The 23,558-nt window shown below is 40.8% G+C and overlaps 2 protein-coding genes across 6 annotated transcripts; one reads left to right on the top strand and one right to left on the bottom strand.

Annotated features, from left to right (window-relative positions):
* The first annotated feature begins 629 nt into the window (after positions 1 to 629).
* On the top strand, positions 630 to 15,061 carry mms19 (MMS19 homolog, cytosolic iron-sulfur assembly component). The gene is made up of 31 exons (XM_027005034.2): positions 630 to 743; positions 1,268 to 1,316; positions 1,537 to 1,637; positions 1,913 to 1,998; positions 2,150 to 2,224; positions 2,399 to 2,468; positions 2,640 to 2,768; positions 4,647 to 4,708; positions 4,995 to 5,081; positions 5,244 to 5,318; positions 5,503 to 5,580; positions 5,830 to 5,968; positions 6,554 to 6,708; positions 7,434 to 7,512; positions 7,766 to 7,891; positions 8,239 to 8,320; positions 8,402 to 8,499; positions 8,590 to 8,751; positions 9,343 to 9,498; positions 9,702 to 9,801; positions 10,086 to 10,188; positions 11,203 to 11,271; positions 11,440 to 11,566; positions 11,774 to 11,880; positions 12,128 to 12,184; positions 12,281 to 12,467; positions 12,558 to 12,640; positions 13,301 to 13,465; positions 13,652 to 13,711; positions 13,842 to 13,942; positions 14,100 to 15,061. Exons 1-31 carry the CDS (start codon positions 656 to 658, stop codon positions 14,128 to 14,130), a joined length of 3,087 nt encoding a protein of 1,028 aa, XP_026860835.2. The 5' UTR covers positions 630 to 655; the 3' UTR covers positions 14,131 to 15,061.
* Positions 14,946 to 22,892, bottom strand: zdhhc16b (zinc finger DHHC-type palmitoyltransferase 16b). Of its 5 annotated transcripts, none has more exons than XM_027005036.2 (10): positions 22,795 to 22,892; positions 20,211 to 20,459; positions 19,749 to 19,943; positions 19,452 to 19,540; positions 19,270 to 19,298; positions 19,016 to 19,149; positions 17,594 to 17,679; positions 17,394 to 17,517; positions 16,534 to 16,604; positions 14,946 to 16,139 (listed from the first exon to the last, which is right to left on the bottom strand). In XM_027005036.2, the coding sequence occupies exons 1-10, from the start codon at positions 22,807 to 22,809 to the stop codon at positions 16,040 to 16,042; spliced, it is 1,092 nt and encodes a 363-aa protein (XP_026860837.2). In that variant the 5' UTR covers positions 22,810 to 22,892; the 3' UTR covers positions 14,946 to 16,039. The 5 variants fall into 5 exon arrangements, with proteins under 5 accessions (XP_026860837.2, XP_026860841.2, XP_026860840.2 ...); XM_027005040.2 differs by having other exon boundaries at positions 17,394 to 17,460; XM_027005039.2 differs by lacking the exon at positions 22,795 to 22,892 and adding an exon at positions 22,273 to 22,436.
* Positions 22,893 to 23,558: the final 666 nt, after the last annotated feature.

Genomic DNA, 23,558 nt, shown 5'->3' with positions numbered 1-23,558 from the left:
TGGTTCCAGAGAGGACCGTCTCACTGATAAGTGCCTGTGCAGTTATTCCAACTCCCTGGCACGGTCTGTCTCCAGGTCTTTGCACGAGAAGACAGCCAAGTTATTTCTGGCTGGCAACAAGCTAGGCTAGCTAATCCCGCTAACTAGCACAGATATCTGGCTTCAGTCTGCCTGCCAGGAAGTTACCCAGGACCCGGGTCCAGACTACAGAAAAACAAATGTTAATATTGACATTGGACTTCGATCAACTTGGCTACCCTTCCGTAAAAACGCCCGAGCCTCCCACGTTATGACTTTAAATTACGAACCGTTTTCCCAAATCGCCTCCGCTCAGTCTCCACAGACGTGCCTCGAGCCAGGCTCTCTCGCGCTGCGTCTGCGCGTGCTCACGACGTAGCTTTTTCTACGTCACAGACAAAAGTAAGAGACCTTCTGTGATTGGATGAATCCAGTATCCAGTTGCGTAAATTTCCCAGTAAAAAGACTAAAATTCCTTACAATATACAGAGAATCTGTAATATTCCCAATTTACTGTGGAATTTATGTGTTTGTATTTACGATCGGGTTCTCGTATACTTCTATCTGTTAACTGGTATTTTGCCGTGTATACGCACGACTGTATGCGCATGCTCTGTTGAGTTTGAACCCGTTCACGATGGCTGCCGATAGCATTCGTCTGCTGGATTTGGTGGGAGATTTTGTAACGGGGCAAGTGGACAGTAAGGCCACGGATGTTGCAAATGGTACCTGTATTATTTGTTTATTGCTTTACAAGTCGATGACACTAATCAATTAGATTATGACTAGTGATTTTTCTTTAACATAACGTGAATTCCATATGTGTGTATGATGTTCCGTGCAGTCTAACGTGACTAGAATGTGGCTAGCTGTGTAGCTCACCACATCCTGTGTGCAGTGAGATGAACACTTTGCAGTTTTGTTCTCTGTGGACATTGTATGAACATACTGTAATGCCAGTTTAGCCTTCTCGATAACAGTTACAATCTAGGAATTGTCAATTATTTAAGACATATTTAAGATATCTTGCGTGTTCATGTAATATGGGTTACCTGGTTATCTCATGCAGTAACATATGCTAACTAACTCGCTATGCTAACTAAATGCTTTAAATATGGATAGACTGGATATATGATGCTTCCGTCATTTTTTTTTTTTTTAACTGTAAGCGTTTAGGGCATTTTGTTTGTGTTTTGTTCTTTCTTGTAATGTTATGTCATATGTTTACCCGTGTTCATATCCATTTAAGGTGTCAAGTCTGGACAATTCTCAATTCTTCAGTTGGTTGAAGCACTAGGGTAATGCCTTGTATTATCTACTATCATGGACTAATATCAGATTAAAATTCATGCTTCTTCAGATCTAGCTATAGCATTGCTGTGTACATGCTTTTGTATTTTGTCTTAGTGATGGCTCTTAGCTGTCTGTTGTTGGCTAACATATGAATAGTAATACAGCTTCTATTTTGGGTTAGTCCAGGGAAGTAGTTAGCCTGACAGGCTGTGTTGCTGATTTTAGATTAAGCCTAACAAGTTCAGAGTCTCAGACACGTGGCAGAGGCGTGCAGCTTCTCTCTCAAGTGCTAGAAGAATGCTACACCAGTCTGTCTGAGAGGGAGGGTAAGTGTTTGTCATGAACATGCTATCGCTCCCTGGTGCAGACCATAACTTCTGCCCACATTTTTAGTTTGGAGCCATCAAGCACATTGCAAGACTAATATGTCTTGATTTTTGAAATTTGGAATTTGTTTGTTTGTGAAACCTTACACACCAACAGTTAGTTGTTAATTATTGATGATGAACTCAGTCCTTCAAAGATGCAGTGACTTCTCTGATTTTATTTGAATGAATGAAATTTGAATCCATCAGTTATTTAATCCATATGCTGTCTGCAGTGGAGGTCCTGGTAGCTTTTTACGAGAACAGACTGAAAGATCACTACGCCATCACACCACATGTTCTCCATGGACTCAAGGCACTGGTATGTGATCCCTCACTGGGACACAAGAAGATAATGTCTCTCAATTTTTTGTACACTGTATATTTAGGACAGGCCTTTGAGTAAATGAGCTGATTAATGATGAAATGCGAGGTGCCAGTTGGCCCAGTGACTGAACAGTTGCTATCCACAGGCTAAGTGCACAGTACTCCCTAAAGGGTCAGCAGTATCTATTCTGAAATCCCTCTTCCAGGATGTCCATGTACAGGTAAATTAAAGCACACATAGACACTGACAAATTAAGTCTAAAAACTCTCTGCATTATTATTTTATATTACACATGGAATTATATCTGAAGCTACAATATAGCAAAACAAGCAATAGCCTATAACTCACTTGTTGACTTTCTTCATGGCATTGATGCTGTTGCTTATTTCAATAGTCCCTGATGCTGGCAGAGCGTTCATGTGTCTACAATATACTTATCAGCCTCATGGAATCTAGAGAGGAGGGTAAGGAAGGAAATGTTAATCACTCTGTGGGGCTGGTTTGGTTCGTTCTTTTTTTTGTTTGTTTGTTTAGTCAGTTTATTTAAAGCTAAACATGAACATCTTTCAAAGCTGAGCGTCATGTGCAGTCACATGGTTTGGCTAATGAGTTTGACTGCATTCCCAATCATGCAGAGCTGAAGGGATTGGGTCCAGACTTCGTGTTTGGATTTGTGCAGGCAGTAGATGGAGAGAGAGATCCACGCAACCTGCTGCTGGCATTCCAGATAGCCAGGAATATCATCCACAGAGGATACAACCTCAGTGAGTACAGATGTGGATACACACACTTAGCCACACCCACTTTAATAAAAATGTTTTCTGACTACAGGTATTTAGTCTGAATTCTGGGTCAGATAGTTAAGATATGAATATATGTGAACATATACATATTTATGACCGTGTACATACAGTTGTGTATAAAATAATAGAGTGTTTAAAAAAGTGAGTAAAGCTCAAAATTCTTATAATAGCTTTTATTTTCATACACACAAATGCACGGAGAACACTGCACATTCTATTCCAAATCAAAACACAAATTAAAATTCATCAAATGTGTTGTTACTTTACAGAAAGTGAAAAAAAGGGAATATAAGGCTGTTCAAAAAAAATAGCAGTGTCTGTATTTTTCTATACAAACTCACACATTTACTGTATAAACTGAAAAATGCTTGATTATTGAGCTTTCCTGTGAATCACTAAACTAATATTTAGTTGTATAACCACTTTTTCTGAGAACTGCTTCACATCTGTGTTGCATGGAGTCGACCAACTTCTGGCCCCTGTGAGCAGGATTCCAGCCCAGGATGACTGGACTACATTCCACAATTCCTCTGCATTTCTTGGTTTTGCCAAGCATTTTTGATGTCACCCCACAAGTTTTCTATTGGATTAAGGTCCAGAGATTAGGCTGACAACTCCGTAAAGTTAATCTTGGTCTGGAACCAAGATGTTGCACACTTACTGGTGTGTTTGGGGTCACTGTATCGTTGAGACACCCATTTCATTCGTCTTCGGCATGATTCAACATGATCTCTTCAACTATTTTGATGCATTCAAGCTGATCCAGGATCCCTGGTATGCAATAAATAGGCCCAACACAATAGTATGAGAAACACCATGCTTCACTGTCTTCACAGTGTACTGTGGCTTGAATTCAGTGTTTGTGGGTCATCTGACAAACTCCTTGGCCCCTAGACTCAAAAAGAACAATCTTGCTTTTATCAGTCCCCAAAATGTTGCGCCATTTTTCTTTAGGCCAGTTGGTGTGTTCTTTGGCAAATTGTAACCTCTTCAGCATGTCGCTTTTGCAGCAATGGGACTTTGCAGGGGCTTCTTACCAATAGCTTGGCTTCACATAGGCGTCTTCTAATTGTTAGAGTATTCACAGGTAACTTTCCACCTTCTTTGATCTCCCTGGAGCTGATCATTGGCTGAGTCTCTATTCTTCGATCCATTCGAATGGGAGTTTTTCATTTTTCTTCCACGTCTTTCTGGTTTTGGTTGCCATTTTAAAGCATTTGAGAGAATTTTAGCTAAGCAGCCTATCATTTTTTGCACTTCTTTATATGCTTTCCCCTCTCCAATCAACATTTTAATCAAAGTACACTGTTCTTCTGAACATTGTCTGGAACGGCCCGTTTTACTGTTTTTTAGAGAGAAATGCACTATAGACAGTATGCACAACATCTGCTGCTTTCATCCTATAATAGGGGCCACCTGTTTGACACCTGTTTTTTCACAGAATGAACGACCTCACTAATTGAACTTCACACTGCTATTATTTTGAACACGCCCCTTTTAGTTAATTATTCAGTTACACAGAATCAGCAGCATACATGTCATGACTGCTGGGTCTGTTTGTTTTTTATTACTCTACCACACCTACCAGTATTTTTTTGTGCCATGTAGAAATATAATTTCTACTAAAAACAGTGATTGATCTAGTTAGTGATGTTGGACTGCTATTATTTTGAACACAACTGTACATATGCCCCATGAAGATGCGACATAGGTAAAAGAAGAAGTACTACTACTCACTAATAGGCTGTGAATCTCTATTTTCTGTTTGAAGTTAAATGTCTGGAATTAGTAGGTGAGTGAGTGGATAATCTGAAAGAATCTTTTTTTTTTCTTGTTCAGGTCAGTTCACAGAAGAGCTATTTGAAGTCACATCCTGTTACTTCCCCATAGACTTCACCCCTGTATGTAGGATTCTCACAAGTTTTCCTTCTGTGTGGTAATCAATCACTTTATGTGGCCTTCACATCATTCATAAGGTCAAAGATTCTATACGGTCTTGCAGTTGTACAAAAACCTGCTGAAACAGGGTGATGCTTACAAGTCAAAGATAGTATCAGCTGTAGCAACACTGTGATTCAGTTGATTTTGGTGTGCACAACTAACAAGCATTTAAATCATTCTCCCCCAGGTGTCTACAAAGCTTGACTGTAAACTAATGATTTTGTGTGTTCTCCTTGTTGTGTTTAGCCTCCCAATGACCCTCATGGCATCACGCAGGAGGAGCTCATCCAGGCTCTCCGGGCTGTTCTGACGGGGACAGCACAATTCGCAGAGGTAGGGGAGAACAGCCTTTACACAAGCTGCTGTGCTGCAGTTCAGGAGTGGCCACCAGTCTGCATTGTGTCCACTGTCAGTGCCATGTCCTGTGTGATTTTGTTAAGGGAAATCTGCACTACCTGTGTTTGTGTTTTTGATATGCATTCTCTGTGCCAACAGTTCCTTCTGCCCTTGATCATCGAGAAGCTTGACTCGGATATGCAAAATGCCAAAGTGGACTCCCTGCAGACACTGGTAGATTTTACTGTACTGCCTGATCAGACAGATTAGGAGTGCATTTATACCATTACCATTACCATTTTAACATGTCTCCTGTCCTCAGTGTGTTTGTTCTGGTACCCAAGCTAGTGAGTGATGGGGTGGAAATTGTTCAAGGAAACACGATGAAGTGTGAGTGACTAGTTCCACTTCACTCTAGGCTGCGTGTGCATCTGTATATGGGCACAAAGAGCTGAGTGACTTCCTCCCGAGCCTTTGGTCCTCCATACGCAGAGAGGTGAGCTTCTATTTGTGGAGTCTGACAGACAGTAACCCCAGGCAGGACAGAACTGCCAGGTGTTGTGCTTACATTAGTTTACCCCGTGTTATAATTCTCTGTTCCATTTTCTGTTTTCCATTGTGTGTGTGGGTGTGTGTGGTGTGTGTGGGTGTGTGTGTGGGTGCGTATATATATATATATATAGTATGCCAAATACCAGGCTTGTTGTCCTACTTCTAAGACTGCGTTCTGCTCTTCAACGTGTAGGTGTTCCAAACTGCGAGCGAAAGCGTGGAGTCAGCAGGACTCTCAGCCCTCCGTGCCCTCACTTCCTGCCTGTGTCGTTCTGTCCTCACCTCGAACTCTGAAGATTCTCTGCACGTCTTCTTGGACCTAGTTCTCAAAGGTAGCAGATCTGTGTGTACAGCAACCACTCCCGAACCAAGTTCTCAAAAAAAAAAAAAAAAAAAAAAAAAAATCCTTAATAAATAACACATTTATGGCTTAGAGACCTGAAGATGATGGCCTAAAAGCAGGATTACTTACCTTGCAGGCATTTTGAAATTGTTTCAGCTTACTTATCTTAATATAACATACATTATCCTGAAATGTTTTTAGAATCTCTGTTTCAGGTTTTTTCAGTTAGGAATTGTAGTGAATTTTGGGAACTTATCATCTATGGCCAAGATATGTTGGTGTCGTCTTAACTCTGCAGCATGGTGATGATCTGTGTAGTCTTTATGTTCACTATACATTTACCACATAGCGTGAAGTTGGAAGGGTGACCGTGAATCCCAGGCACATCACCAAGCATGTCTGCTTAGTGACTGAAAATGAGAAAACAAGCAGTGGATGCTCCTTGTACAGACTCTTAATTTTCACCATTGCTGTTCCACCAACCAACTTGCACCCCCCCCCCACCCCATATTCAACCCTTCCCTGTTTCTATCTGGCCTGATCTCTTGTCTCTTTTCACCACCACCCCTGCCAGACTGTCAACACCATCTCTGCGAGCCAGATCTGAAGCTAGTGTGGCCCAGTGCCAAACTGCTGCAGGCTGCATCTGGCGCCTCCTACAGGGCGAGCCTCATCGTGACGGCAGTAGTGCTGCCCACCCTGCTTGAGCAGTACAGCTCCAGGACTCAGGTACTGCAGGGAGACACAGCAGTACCCACATACACACACATGCTTGTCTGTGTGCTGCATTTCCAGTGAGCCTCACCGTCAGGGTATATATAAATCTGTAATAACTGATTTAGTATGTAAGGTAGGTAAAAATGTGAACTACTGCTTAGATGGCTTTGGAAGCTTTCTCTCTGATAACATCTGTTAATGTTAAACAATCATTAAGTTCTTGTATTAATGTGGGGATAAAGTCAGATGATTTGTTAAGCTACTGGCTGTTGTATCTCTCATTACAGGTTCTTTCCTGTCTCATGTGGTGGTTATTGTGGTAAATTAACTCTAACTGTGGTAAACTAGCACTCATAGAGCTGATTGTGAGTTAATTATGTCCAAGTGTGTGAAATACCAGGAAAGGGCAACATTTAAGGATTCAGAGTCCTCTAGTTCTAATATTGTTCACCAGTGTTAGACCTTCTTTGTCAGGAAAACACTGCTACACAGTTGCAGTCCACTGTTGTATATGATACAAGTTCTTTACTTTTGCAGCCCCTTCAGTGGTCATGAATAATAATTGCTTGTGTAATATTACACTGTTGCACTGTAATGTTTCTTTAGATTTATGCTGGACACACATTTTACAGTCTCTGAATATGTCAAGAGTGTTTGGCATTTTGGCTCCTTTTCCTTCCCAATGCAAAATGAGTCATAGAACATTTGTTTGTCATGCTGCATCTGCGTTTGTGTAGTGTGCTCAACGGCGCACTCTGCTGGAGGTGGTGCAGGGTTTCATCCAGCCCACGGCAAGTAGCTGGCCTGCAGAGGGAGGTGTGTGTCAATAAAACATGCTCTGGCTTCTACTGTTTCCTTCTGGCTTTACCCTCGATGTTGTTCATGAATTATTCTTTCCACATCTGCAGATTAATTTGACTTTCTTCTTTTTTAAAAGAACTACTTAAATTGTTTATAACTAAGATTTGCAGAGACAGTGTTATGCATAGCAATGTTGCATTGATGCACTCTATATGGACAAGGAAATACAGTATAGTTTTGTTTTGTTTTCTCTCTCTTGCTCTCTCAGAGGAGACTGTGTTGCAGCCGTTCCGGAAGTCTCTTTGCAGTGTGGTGTTTTCGGCTCTGGCTGAGTCCAACGCAAGTCTTCAAATCACAGCTGCCAAAGTTCTCACCAAACTGGGGCAGCAGCCTGGTGAGTGAATACAGTGACACACATTTACACACACTTGTATGTGGCACACATGTATACACACACAAGTGCACTCTACTGATTAAACATGGGTGTCTAATTCCTTTTGCTTGTATTTCATTACCAAAAAACCTGTTTCACAAGGCCCAGCTGCTCTGCTTTTCTCAGCATCCTGTCACCCAGAGGATACCAGTTATGGGTATCACCCTGCTCTGGGTTTTATTTTCCCTTTCTCTAAAATACTTCAGATATTCAGCTCAATTTCCCTAGCTTTCTAAATTCCCCCACTTAACAAACAGTATCATGAGTCAACTGGGTAAACTGGCCCGCTCTCCCAATGCCCTGTGCAGGTGTGCTGGCACAGCCTGATGTAGAGATGGCAGTGGACCACCTGAGCAGGCTTGTTCTGGAGGAACACGACGCTAAGGTCAGGTAGGTCCTTTAGAGCCTGGCGTAATTACTGGCCTGTGTATCTGTGGACTGTGTGAAGTGCCTTATTGTCTTGTGTCTCAGTTTGGCGGTAGCAGAATGCGCCGGCTCGCTGTCCCGCCTCCACCCGGCACCCTTTGCCTCCAGAATGATCCCTAAATTGAAGCAGGAGATCTTCTCAGGTAGCTCTAAACCTAACGTCTCCTATGTGTTTCTTCAGCCAGGCAGCGTGCCTTGGTCAGTAACGACAACTTTCCCATCCCCCCCCCCAGAGCCCACAGTGCGGGAAGATGACTTTGACCTCCTACCCGGCCAGAGCAGGGATGCGGGCAGGCAGCGGTGCATCATGGCTCTGGCCTCTGTGTCCACTCAGCCCAGCCTGGTGCGGGAGAGTGCCCCCGTGCTGCTACAGATGCTAGCTGCCGCACACACAGGTATGTCGTGTTGGTCAGTGTGGTGCCTGTAGGATGGAGCTTCAGTACCAAATTCAGCACATAAGGCCTTAGTTCAATATGTATGAAATAAGGTGCATTGATTTGATTTTTTTTTAAATTTTTTTGAAATTTGAAAATTGTTTTTAAAGTTGACAGTTGTCATTGAAATGTTACAAAAGTCCTAATTTGTCTTTAAAAAATCCTAATTTGTCTATTTGTAATTTGTGCATGCCCTAAATCTGATTCAAGAATAGGTTAATCTAAATACATATATATACACATTATGGACTATAGAATAGTTTTGATAACAAAGCAATTTTATGGTTGCAGTGTAAATAGATTATTATATACAAAACTGTGTATACTGTGTATACACACAGTATACTCAGCACACTCAGTATACACACACTGAGTTATACTGTGTGTGACTATGTATGTGACAAATAAACCAAACTTGAGAAAACCTAATTGTTTGCAGGGTTTTTGTTTTGTTTTTTTTTGTTTGTTTGTTTTTAAGTAGGTCATTATCATTTGCATCAGCTCCGTTCGCCGCTCACCATCATTGTAAAGCAAGTGTCCTTCCGTGTTTAGGAAGCAGAATTTTCTCTGTGGAGGAGGTGGTCTCCGTGTGCTGTAGTCTGCAGAGGATAGCTGATCAGACCCCGAACACAGAAGAGATGGGCCACTTTTTCCATGATGTTGTGATTCCACGACTACTCACGCTGTCCCTGCATGCAGCTCTGCAGGGTAAGCATTCGAATGGCCTTTATGTATAAACGTTGTCTGGTACCACCTGAATCTTTTCATAGCTTTAAGAATTAAAAACTGTAGCACCTTCCCTGGATTAAAACGAGAACGAAGGATGTTTGAATCATATTATATTTATGTAACATGTACACAGCATATAAAAAAGCAATACACTGCTTGCCTGTGTTTTGTCCCTGTTCCAGGGGAGAATGAATCGGGTCACAGCAGTCCTCTCATAGAGGAGGCAGTGCTGTCTGCTATAGTCCCTGTCATAAACACCGCCTGTGCTGCCCTACAGACAGAGTGAGTCACAGATGACGGGAAGAATATTTACATTTTACATTTACATTTATGGAATTTAGCTGATGCTTTGAACCAAAGCAACTTACATTTATGACTGAGTACAGCTTGAGCAGCTGAGGGTTAAGGGTCTTGCTCAGGGGCCCAACAGTGGCAACTTGGCAGTGGTGGGACACACACACACATAAGAATTGGTTTGATTTTTTTTTTTTTTTATAACCAAATAATGATGGTCAATCCCCAAGCTGTGAAGAGTTTTAATGCTGTGTACCCTCTGGTCCTTTTAGACTTGCTACTACAATGGCAGCCCAGGCGGTGTACCTCTTCTTAGACGGAGATGTATCCTTCCTGCCAGAAAATGACTGCCCGTCCAAAATTCAGCTACTCAGGGTCAGGAGACCTGCCTTTTTTCTCTTCATTTCGTGTCCTGGAGGCAGACTTAACCTAGTCTTGAGCTGACGGATTTTCCTGTGTGGAGTCATGGTTGATGGTTCAGAATCACCAGGGACCCTGTTTACGTCTCATGCTAAATCAACCGTCCGTGCAAGTCAAATCTGCAGCTCAAAAGTTCACCAAAAGTTTTATTCAACACTCACATATTATTCATTAATAACTTAATGAGTGTATATATGATTATATAAATATATAGCAGTCTTTTATTTAGTATTACAAGTATGTGGGGAAAACACAGTACACTTCTGTAATGATAAATAATTTAATGCTATTATCTGTGTATTTGTAATTTTTCCTCAAAGTGTCCTCCTGAAGATTTGAGGATTTTGTATATTTATTTTACTGTAACATAGTTCTCAGTGCTATAGTTTTTTACTTTTTTTTTTTAAATTTTACATTGTGGTACGATGCTGCAGTGTTGTACATCATTCTGGACTGCTAATTTGTAATATAGAACAGTGTACTGAACATATCTAAAACCTACTACCTTTATTACTACTACAGTGCTAGTATCATTTTAGAATAATTTTTGATCAGCGATTCCAAACTTCTAAATGGTAATAAATGTTTTAAGTGTGTACGGTAGTATAGTTTCACAGTAAAAGATGGAATGAATCTACTTCGTGGAGTGAAGTGTGTCCCCTGGGTGACATTCTGATAAAACCCGTCTCATCACATACCTCTTGCATTCACCAGCAGAAAAAGACTATTGGGGTTCAAGCAATCTTCCTGTAGTCTAATTTATCATTATTGCCAGGGTTAGCTCCATATAAAACTTGGACAAGCAGGCAAAGTCTGAGTGTAATATGTTTGTTATTTATGACAAAAGTTGATGGCACCACGGCACCTACTTATAAATACTTATTATATACTGAAGTTAGTTATGGCGTGTACTTCGAGTAAAGTGATTGCTTCTGTTAATGCTGGTAAATTATGATGTCTTTCCTACAGAGCCAGTCCTGGACCCAGTCCCAGCTAGTGTGTTTGCTAATGGCCTGTGTGTGTTCCCTCCCACACAGTGTAAGTTTATTCATAAACTGTTCACTAATACAAGAAAAGCTTCATACCCATTTCATTTATATATATAATTATTTAAACGTGCTGTTGCAGTGTAAGAATTGTAATGGGGTTTTACACAGTATTTCATAAATTCTCACTACATAATCAAATTCCTTAATCCTGTGGTAGGTGGACATTCCTGAGTTTGACAGGCTTCTGGGCCAATTGGAAGAGCTGAGCTGCACAAGCACGCACCCATTCTCTTATACATCTGCAGCTAAGTGCTTTGCTGGACTGATCAACAAGAGAGCAGCAGGCAAGTGAGAGACACCTGCACTGTCAAGAGCCTTAGGTTCTCAGTTGTCACTGCCATTATTTTTGTACATTAGCTAACAGGAGATCTACTTTTTGTTATGTTTGCATAAGTAATGAGTGAGTTATTTGAGCCAGAGACTTTATTTACCTGATCTGCATAGTGATTTGTGAGAGAGTAAGTGTGTGTCTCTCTGTGTGTGTGTTACAGGCCAAACCTTGGATGGAGTACTGGAGAAGACCTTGAGAAGGATTAGTGTAACGTTAGACAATCAGTCTTCTGCCCAGCGGATTCAAGCCTTTAATTTACTTGTCTGGGTAAAACTTAGCACTTTTTGTACCCTTTCTTCCAGCTCCTATTGCTTGCATTTACAAATCTAAAAATATTTCTGTTCCCATTAATTTCTGGGATGCCCTGAGAGACCATGCTGTCCATGCTGTCACTTGATGAAATATAAAAGGGTTCATGTTGTCCTCCTGTAACTAATGTTATGAGTGATCGGATGGTTGAGGGATGCTGCTATAACCCTGCATTTAAGGCTGCTGCTTCTCCATTTCTGTGTAGATGACCAAGGCTCTGCTCCTGCGTTACCATCCTCTATCAGCAGTCCTGACTGACAAGGTAGACTGGTTTTTGCTTGAGTCCACGATCGGCATCTCGCCACCTTTACTTCCGAGAGTTTGAACTCTACCCTTCTGTCTGTCTCTCTTCTCTCAGGTGTTCTCCCTGATGAGTGACTGCTTGTTGGCGTCCCAGGCGGCTGACTGCTTTGAGCTCCTCATGAGCGACTCCCCGGACGTGCTGAACCGCAGTTGCCATGCTGATGTGCGCATCATGTACCGGCAGCGTTTCTTTGCAGAGAACTCTGGGAAAATCGTACAAGGCTTCAACTGTGCAGAGCAGGGTATTCGCTTGGATGGAACTAAATGTGGCATCACTTAAGTCCTGTAAACAGTCATTTCAGATAATATGTGAGTCTCTTCGTGTCTTTCAGGGAAGAAGTCTGTTTATCTGAAGGCCCTGTCTCACATTGTAAATAATCTGCCCAGGCAAGTCCAACTCACAGAGCTTCCTTCGGTGAGTGTACTGGCACAGTAACTACAACATTCCAGCACATGCTCAGACAGCCTCATGCAAAACAAGACAGAGACTCTGAGCTGGTACTTAGTAGTCACTATATTGGATGTAACCCTTAAAGTCCTTATGGCTGATTTACTAACACTTAAAATATGTGTGGAGTGCAGTAGGGCTGCACAATATATCATCTACTAGTCTTTATTACAATACTGGCTCAATACTGACAATAATTTCTGAAGAATACAATTATGAAAATGAGCCCTCTGACAAATCACATTTTATATTGTGCATGGTAAACATTCTGACCAATCTCAGACATTTGTTTGTGTTCTCTGGGTTTTGGAATGGAAAGTGGCATTAGATGACTCAGCAGAAAATGAGTAATATTGGACAGCCTCATGCTGACTAACTGACTAACGGGCCAGACTAACTGCACCACATCAGACGTTCACCACTGCCTAGATATAATCACAGTAGTAATGTTGCCCATAACGTGTAGCCTTAGAGTACAGAGAGTGGGTTAGCTATATAACTTTGAGTCTGTTGTTCAGGATTGCTTTGTGCTGCATAAAACAACATGTCTTATATACACTATATATACATGGTTTTCTGCATGATTTGTTTGATGTCCACCTCCCTTTTCTGCGTTTCTGGGGTCAGTTGCTGCCTGTCCTGCTAGAGGCACTGTCGTGTCCTGACCAGGTGGTGCAGCTCTCCACCTTGTGCTGCCTGCAGCCTGCACTGCTGGACCCTCCCCCTGCACTCAGCACCCAGCTGGAAGCCCTCTTCTCCCGCCTGCTGCCTCTGACAGCCAGCCCCTCCATGGTACTGCATCCATGTGCTCACTGAATTCAGCCTTAATGTGGCCTTAAATGCAAGAACTGGACCAAAGCGTGCCAGCACAGCACTGGAAGACTCACCGTCACTGTTAGATATATTAGCGTTAATCGGTTGAAGACACCCTTTGATGTGTTCTCGTATTTCTGAACACTTCTCTTCCATTTCAAACAGAAAGTGAGGATCGCTTCTCTTCGCTGTGTCCATGCTCTGTCCCAGCTACCAGAACACATGGTAATGCACTATTTAACGTTCAGGGATTATTTAAATCATGCCACGAGTGCTGTCCACATGCTCAGCCATCACCCTCTGCTTTAACAGAGGTTCGGTTGTCCTCAAGTTCAAACTCTGTGCACTGCTGCAGGTGCTGCCATTCCGGGCCCAGGTGCTGAGGGCCCTGGCCTCTCCCCTGGATGACAAGAAGAGACTGGTGAGGAAGGAGGCTGTGTTGGCCCGTGGAGAATGGTGGGTTTTTGGCAACACATTAACAGCCACTACTATGTAGATGCATCAGTTGGTTTTTTTTAGTTTGTGCTGTGTTATAGAGGTTTATAACTGAGAGCTTGCCTAGTCTGCTAACTCTAGGCTGTACAGATCTCATGTTGCCCCTTGTCTGTTACAGGTTTTTAATAGGTAGTCCAGGAGGAAGGTGAAAGACGCAACACTGTTCATCGGGGGAGAAGTACATGCTACCTACTGAGTGACCCACAACAGCCTCTGGACATCATCTCATCGACTGAAGACTTTCTAGTTAAATTTACTAATTTCTATACAACATGTGTTCTAAATCCATACAACAGGAGAAGAGTTACCCTGCCTCACACAGAGCTGTTTGCAAATGTACTGAAATCATACATGGGTAGAGGCCTGTGCTATTGTGTTTTACCTTTTACAGAAGTCTGGAACCTTGTCCAGCAGGTGGTGCTGTGTCTGAGCCAATATCATGTACATCTTCAGGGTTTGTTGGTGTTTTGGGGCAGTCGTTTTTTCCCCCCATACTAGCAAATTTCCACCCAAGGGAGACAAAACACCAATGCAAATTAACAGTTTCATCACAGAGTAGACTTCCCAATTATGGTCTTCACCCTTGCTGTTATGTACTGATTAAACTGATGGACTGTGAGTAACAGTTTAATGACATGATTCTTTGAACAGTAATTGACTTTATTTTTTAATAGATTCTATGTATGTATGAGGAGTGCAGGGGGAGATTTGTATGAAATATTGGCATATTAAGACTGTCCAATCCTTTTTTTTTTAAACCTTTGAGACATTCTTGTAGCGACAGGGTTGGTGGTGGTTAATTTCACTGGACTAACACTGAAGCCTCACCACACAACCCATGCCAATGATGGCAATGAACAAAATTTAACTTGTCAATAAATATTTCTTTGTAAATGTGTAAAATGAAATTATATGTCATATTGGTGTAACTAAAATCAATCAGGCATTTGTACAGCCATTTTTGATTAATTCAAATTTAAAGTACATTTTCATTGATTTTTTAAAACAAAACAGAATCAAAACCAAAGCAAAGATTTTTCATTCAATACAAGTATAAACAAGTCTTTTACATCATGTAAACATTGTTGAGTGTTGGTTCTTGCATTCAGTTGATAAATCTTAAGAAAGCCGTTAAAGTAAATTCACTGCTGTTCAGTTTGTGTCTTTTTAGTTCAAAAGGTATTGCATTGATTTTAATTGATGGGACATAGGAAAGCCAAATTTAATCAAAACATTTATTGTATATAAAAAAAAAAAAAAAGCAAAAGGTACAAATATGCAGTTATAAATAGCATAGCTTCTTTTTCTTTTACTGTCATGGCAACCATGGCTCCATGGTTTGCAGTACAGCTTCTAACGAAGTCATGATACCTTGGTCACTCAGAGAACACCCAGCTTGTGGATGCCATTAGCTGTTTCCAGCCAAAAATTCAACTGAAGAAATCATTAATGAATGGGACCTTATCAGTAACATTGGACATTTGTGCCTTAGTTCCTGATTACTTCATTTTTTAAATATACTTATTTCAAAATGTATATTATATACCACAATTGGTATTTTCAATGTGCTAATGAGCTAAAGAAAAGTACATGATAATAAAGAGTAATAAAAAGTAACTTAACAGTGATGCTAATTTTGCAAATTGCTCTTCTCTAGTCATGTCCTTTCAATGAAGTGCAAAAATTGGTGAACATTCAGATTCCCTGTAAAATGCAGGGTGTATGAACAGTTTCATGAATAACAAAATTCTAGCCAACCCACACCAACTATCAGTGTTAAAACCACTGAATCATCTTGAACTATCTGAATAAAAAGTTAAAATTATTTCACAGTAGTTCTTTGGCACCATCTGCAACTTCAGAACTCAGCACACATTAGCTTACATTCACAACAATTAAAACAACAGGTTCTCTACATGATCAAACCAGACAGGGCCAGAGGTTTACACAATCTACTACGGACTGTGCACAATCTGCCTCCACTACCTGGACTTCATGTGAGAGCCTTTGCGTTTGAGATGATAATATGAAATGTGGGTCCATACTGGTTGACAAACTTCATATAGCCATGGTCTTTCGGTGAGGAGGGCAGTCCCACGTTAGTCCATCTCCACAGGGGGGATGGCTAGAGGGTAGTAATACCCGTGTTAGCCAGTGACTTGGGGAAAGGAAAAAAAGAAAAAAAAAAAAAAAAAAAAGATTTAGGCCTTAAAAGTTGCATTTAAATGCATCTTCTAAAGTCAAAGTCAAATGTATTTATTTATATAGTGCTTCCCCCCCCCCCCCCCACGTTTGGGTCCAAATCCCTAATGAACAAACCAGCAATATTTCTACTAATGCTGTTAGAAATTACTGAATGCTGGATAAAAAGCTGGGGTTTTTTTAGGTTTAAGACTATTATTCCATAAGCCAAAATGTGGGTAGTAGCTTATAAAAATGAAATACATTTTAATTTAATTAAAATAAATCCTCTGAATGGCTTTGAACTTAATGTACTGATATAAGCTCTTATTGTTAGGAGGTAAAGAGGTGAAATGAAGTAAAATTCTTACCTTGTCTTCTCTACACCAAACAGTATTTTCCAATTATTTATTCTTCCATAGTGATATGGATTCCGGAATGCCTATAAAGAGAGGCCTTTTAAAATAATTTTCTAGGTAATACAATATTTTTAACTGAATTCCAGGAAAAGAGAAAAGACTCCTGAGTGCAGTACTGTAACAACTAAAAACATTTGCAATGGTTCAATTGTACTAACCAATCAGGACACTTCTCCACAAGGAGGTGGTTGTCATAGATAGCAAATTAGTATGCAAGTGCATCCATCAGCAGAAGGGTAGGCTAAGTGCTAAGCGTGCACTACTTAGGAGGGAGGGGATTTGCAGATAGGTTTGGATGGAGGCTATGGGACTGAAGGTGAACTCCTTTAGCCTGGACAAAGTTCAAAAGATCTATAGGTATAGTAGCAGACTGTCTAAGCTTTATAATAAAATTTAACAGACACTTGACTAGACCTAATAATTAATTATTTGTACCACAAATGAATGTTTTTCTTTCCTACATATTGATCAAATAAACTGTCTTAGTGGTTACCTGGTACAACAGCAACACAACTTATCTAGTTAACAAATCTGCCAAAACTTGCTATGGTAACATAGTTAAATACAAAACCGTCCATCTGCATTTATTTATATCAATTCTAAAGGGAACCTGCCCCCTACATTTCAAGCGCATCACCAATAGAGTGTCTGACTGTATAATATTCTGTAATTTGATTATAGAATTAATTCAAAATACTTATTTGCTGGTTACAGAGACGTTGAGCACAGTTTACTGAACCTTGAGAAAAAGTGATGAATATCATCTGTTTATTACTAGAAAGTAGTTACTTCTAAACATGCAGGAAGCTCACCTTGCCTTTCTCCTGAAGGCGTCTTTTCTCTTTACGGTTGATGTGTCTCTCCACACTGGTCTCTCCTCTGGTGATAAGCACAGCATGCCAGATTGTAAGGCCTCCCAAGGCTAATGCCACTGAGCTAAAATCACAAAAAATACATCTAAAAACTCTCAGCTTTACAATTATGAAATACGAGATGCAATGTCAAGTTTTACCTTGTTAGCACCCACAGGTAAAGAAGGCTCTTATGAAACAGTCTCTCCTGATAAGTAAAAGGAGGCGGAGGTGTCTGATAGGTGCTCTGAATGGCAAATAGGAAAAGAAAAAAAAAAAAAAAAAAAAAAGGAAACGCTGTACATTAGATGGCAAAATTTTAAATGTTCTCAGGCACCTGCTGTTGACAAAACTCATTTTGAAGAGGCATTTGCAAGGAATTGAACAATACAGCTAGGGAATATGTTTCATCTGACATCACAGGATTACATCTACCACCCAAATCAAAGATATTAACTGAAGGGTTACCCAGGTCATTATCATTTACTCTAATAGTCTAGTAACTCAGACAAAATGCAACACTAATGCACCAGTTCCTCAGCCCAGCACTGCTTTTCTAAATCTACATGGAATAACACAATCCAAGGGCATTGTAGCAAGTTCATCGGTCTGTGGGCCGAGTACAGTATGTCTTGAAATAGAAAGTGAACCTCTGACCTTCACTACCTGTAATTTCTTCACAGTCATAAGCCATACCACTTGGGGTCAATCTATCAATTAGTTTAGACAGCTGACACCCAGCTAGGCAAGGTAACAGGCTTGTGAAGATAAGAGAACATAGTGATTCAGTGTGTCTAGTGAGTGCCTGCAGCCTCTCTGCACTACCTGCCCTGTAGTATATCCAGGGGGCATGAGGCTATAGAGGAGCCCTTCCCCAAACACACTCTTCTCCCTGCATGTGCACATCCATATAGTTGTATGACTGTGGGGAGAACCTGGTCACATTGCTCCTCTTATGTTTCTCTTAGAAACAAACAGAATATGAAAAATCTGAAAACTGAAGCTGCGGAAAGTACAGACTTGCACAGTCCACAACTGATTTATAAAGACACAGCTTGTGTTTCAGAGGCTCATGCCTTGCCCACCAGCATGCCCTGCTGCCTTCTGGTTCTTTAATAAGATCACAATGTGAGCATGCTTTGCACTGTACATAAGGCTTCTCACCACAGGTGAGGGGAGATGTGACACTGACGCATTTACATATTTTCCTCTACTGTCAGTAAGAGGGGAAAAACATTTTTTAAAAATCACAGAAAGTTCTCCAGTGGAGAAAAACACCCTCCAATCTCCTCACACCCACTGTGTGCATCAGTAGCTGTGTGTACCAGTGACGCCCAAATAACGTGCCTTACAGTCCACCCCACAACCTAAAGTTTCATTTTCCCTGCTCACACCTGACTCAGCCCTTTAGGTAATTATCAAGCTCTTCAGTCTAAGCTAAGTCTAAGTCTTCAGTCTAAGCTCGCAGTGTAAGAGTGCAGGAAGTACATCAGCTCTAAAAATACAACTCGGCTCGAAAAATGTTCCCCCTTTTGTATCCCATCAGCAGTTTTCCTGGTTTTGCTATGGTTTTCAGCCTTTACCTCAATGGCACTGTAGGCATCCATGAACATGTCCCTGGCACTGATGCTACAGTAGATGCAGCCGACAGTCATGTAAAGACAGAAGGAGAAGAAGTAGCGATGGTTGAAGTGACCCACACAGTTATTCAACCAGGCTGCAGGACAGAGCAGTTAAGGGCAAAATGACAACAGGACATTTTGTAAACATAATTGGTAGGAGAAAAGTTACAAAGTAAGAGCTTTATTGCATTTAGCAACAAAGAGTAAAGGGATACGACAGTGATGGTCCATTTTCAAAACACACCTGTAAGGAAACAAATTATATGTGAGATGTTAAATCTAGAGTATTTTGCACACCGTGGCCATAAACGCTACTGCACCCTTATTACAAGTAACCTCAAGGAACTAATTCAACACATTCTGCTTGAAGTGCTGCAATGGTGTTTGGAGAACCTACTTGTCACAGACACTGCAGTGGTGTGTCCTAGCTGGTTTGGGAACGATACACTTCTTACAAATTGTCACTGTTGGAATATCACTTTTCTCCTACAATGAAAGAAAAAAAAAAAAAAACAGTGGCTGCTGTTAAAACAACTGATAATGCATCTAGTTTTATATATATATATATATATATATATATATATATATATATATATATATATATATATATATATATATATATATATATATATGTATGTGTGTGTGTGTGTGTCAATTGGAAATTCCCATAGCGACTAAAGTAAGCAGAAGGCACCTGGGGAGGATGTCCAGCAGAGGTGGTGATGGCCTTGTAGTAGTGAAATACAACCATCACAAGGTTCCAGTGGCCATAGCAGAGATGCCAGATGACCCAGTGTGTGGGGTATGTGTCTATGATCAACGGTAGTACGCAGAGGTAGACGATCACAACTATGGAGCTGGTAAGAGCAATGACCAGGCTCACAAACACCTTCCAAACATTAAAAAAGAATGAAGCATTAGAGTATTAGCATGTTAGAACAGCAATGATGAGTGTTTTAATGTTACCCAAATATATGCTCTTCCATTTTGTAGTAATTTTTTTGGTATGTTTTTTTTTTAGTCCAACAGCTGGTGACCAGCATTTCACATTACACAATCATCTTAACAACTTCTGTTGGGCTACAAAACAACTGCAACAACTACAAGAACCTTACAGGAAAAACATAAAAATGATAAGTCACATCAGGCAACTCACCACTCCAAACCATCGGGTCAGGCTGTCCACCAACCAGTAAATGGGTTCAAACATTGAGTCAAGGACTGTGTCCCAATTGGTGAGGACATTAAAGTAGAGAGAGTTAAGGATTACTTTCCCATAGTTCCAAAGATCTTGAAGTCTCTTGAGCTGCATGCTCTTTCCCTGGTGAGGGCACAGCCGGAGCCAACGCAGGGAGAGCCGCATTACCTTGGAGACGTACCACTCCCAGCTATGCATGCCACCTTCCTGAAACACAAAGTCAAATGCACTGAGGGTGTGGATCCATCAGACTGTGCTATTGTCTGCAATACACACATCACACACACAAGTCTAGCCTACAACTGGCACACTCAGGCTACTCAAGTCACACACATTATCCCAACTGTTACCCACTGTAAGCGTTAGCATAATCATTAGAACTAGAATATAACCTTCCAGCATGTAACATAAGAAGGTAAATACCAACTCAGGGTAAATGAGCTGGAGTAGTTTAAATGATAGTCCATGTTACACTGTCTATTTCATGTTTTAAAACTTCTTCATGGGTCTTCTTCATTTTTTTAAATAGATTTATAGATCACCTGAAACAAGAAAGAAATCTTTCATGTTAGGTAGTCACATACTGCAACATTCTAACATTTATATGGATGTCCTGGTGCATTCCCCTTTTCAGATCAACAAAATCTGAGTTCCTTTTATTTGTGGCAAGATACAGCCCACTATAAATTGGGTCAAGGTTATCTAATAGCTACAGAAACAAGCAAAAAAGTCTCCAGGCCTAAATAATTTAGCAACAGCTTCCCTTTTCTATCATGATAAACAATGTACGTCAAGCCATAAAACCACTGTAACTTGGCCCTGAATGAATTTCCTAAGTAGAAGAAGGAGTAATCTGACCCAGGATCATTTTGTGAAAGTGAGTAGGTCATAGGTTTCAATGATAAGAATGAGGCCTGCTTGCATCTTACAAAGGTGCTGCTCATGAACCTTTAACAGGCTTCCAAATGCCATGTGCCATTTGAAATGCGTCAAGGAGCACCTCCTCGTCCATTCTGCTAATTTCGGAATTGGAGAAGGTGAACCGCAAGTGACTCCCAAACAAGTGGAGAAGCCAATGCTGTTTAGGTAAACTCATGAGACCACTGATTAAACGCAGATGTTTCAACTGCATACCTGATGCAGCGCCATTATCATGTATTCTGCCTAGATATCAAAAAAGGGGGTAAATAAATAAATAAATAAATAAATAAATAAATAGTTTTAGTAAGAAACTGTCTCTATAGAAGTACTAGAAGCAGCTACTACTGACCTCGATTCACCTGTCTGCACTGGAAGTGCATGGAAACCCTAACCTGCCCTGGTTCCACTGTCATGGTTATGACTGACATACTGTGTAACACTGTACTGGGTATTGTTTCTGAGATCCATCTTCACTTTCACTCTTGGTAAAAAGAAGAAACTTTCCACTCTGACAATTCAAACGTGAACAATGTCAGGTCACGGCTATCAGATGTGCAAGGTAAATTAACTGAACTATTTGACCGGTAGCTACCATATTAGCTACCAACTGATTAACGCTAACGTCTTACCTACTGGCTCGTTTAAGATGCATCAAATAATTAAAAGGACTAACTGGAGAGTAGATAAATAGCTCAAACACTTAGCTTAACCTAGAACAGCTAACCGAATTGCCAGCGTGCCTTGCGAATTCAGTTCGCTAGTTAGTTAGCTTGCTAACTAAAGGGTAACACTTATGAACCGCTATATGGGACAGATACGACTGCGTCTTATTAGCGTACATATAGCATTAATGGCTATGTGGTGGTAGCTTGTCACGACTTCCAGCTACCTAGGTTAACTAACTAGGTTAGCAAGATTAACTGCTTCATTGTCGGACTCCGTAGATAATGGGCTGATACCGGCTAACCCGAGAGCTACAAAAATAATTTAACGGCGGGACTTGACGTGAAATTACTATTCGGTAACGGGCTCGCTCGGTTTCTTACCAGTACTGTTTAAAATATAAGAACGTGTTGCTGATAAAGCGGTATACCGTTACCCCACTGTTCTTTCATCTATCAGTTGACGGCTTTGATGGCAGTCTCGCGCATCGACTGATTTTTAATTTGTGACCCCAAACGTTCCAATAGCTTTCAAAATAAAAGTCTGATTCGCTCATGCCAGGGGACACGGACCCTACTGTCGGCCGTCGGCGTCGGTGACCGACCGTCGTGATCAGTGCGGTGTGTTTCGCACTGTTGGCTCTAGTTGGTCCTCGTCAGCGCGGTTGTGGCCGATTGTGCACGTTTGATTGGGGTCGGCGGTCGGCCGTGAGGAAAAGTTTTGGCTATTTTTGACTCAAAATAGATATGATCTCAATAAAGATATGACTCAATATAGATATTATCTTTGACGAGATCATATACTGCAAACGATATATATGCATAATGTTTTTTGTTTTTTCGCGTCGTGGCTTGACCACCGGAGGCTGTGTAGTCTTACGTTATATTTTGCTACACGAAAAGTAATTTTGTTGTACTACCTATTTATAGAACATGTGGAACATTTGTCATTACAGTACCGTGTGCAATTTCATGGAACGAAGGAGCTCAAGAGGAGGTGGGAGTCACTCAATACTCAGTAAACACATTTAAAGAAGTCTTCTGGAAGCAGCGGTTTTCGTTTGAGAGGTTTTCCTTTGCGCAGGCGCAGAGCGTATGAGCGGCAGTGTGCTGACAGAAGGCGATCAGTCGCTAGCAGATAGTTCTTTAGTGTCAAGTTGGTGTCCCAGCCTAAGAGATTATATTTAAATCTAGACGCTGTGAAAAAAATAACCGGGAACAGGATCTTATTTTAGTATAAGAATTTTAAAAAGAAAAAGGGCAAAATATGATGAATTTCAGTATATTTATAAAAAGCTACAGAGACCAGTTTGGATCGTCATTTGAATTCTGCAGCGTAGGACTTTAGCCGAATGGTTAATCGTAGGCCTGTGCATGTTTATTTTGCGTATTTCCACAGACATATTGATTTTTTAGTTGCTTAGGATGCTTATTTGTACAACAATTTCTAAATTCCTTCTGCTGCAACATAGCAAATACATGTATATTATAAATAGGTTTGACGTATCAGAGTCTATAGCAAAAAATAAGACTTGGCATAAATTCTAAATAAACGATCAAAAATCTGCAGACATACAGGCCTTTTTGTTGCTTGTTTGTTTTTTTTTTTCATCAGTTATTTAAATCCCGAAACACTAATGTTGTGTTTCCTGAAACCTTTCACCTTTTTCAAAGCCCCGGACATTTACTGAAGCGATGAACCTGAAACACTGTGATGAACCTG

The sequence above is a fragment of the Electrophorus electricus genome, chromosome 14, assembly GCF_013358815.1.
Source record: "Electrophorus electricus isolate fEleEle1 chromosome 14, fEleEle1.pri, whole genome shotgun sequence".
Lineage (NCBI taxonomy): Eukaryota > Metazoa > Chordata > Actinopteri > Gymnotiformes > Gymnotidae > Electrophorus > Electrophorus electricus.
The sequence above is the reverse complement of the archived record's forward strand: the minus strand, read 5'-3'. Positions and strand labels throughout refer to the sequence as shown.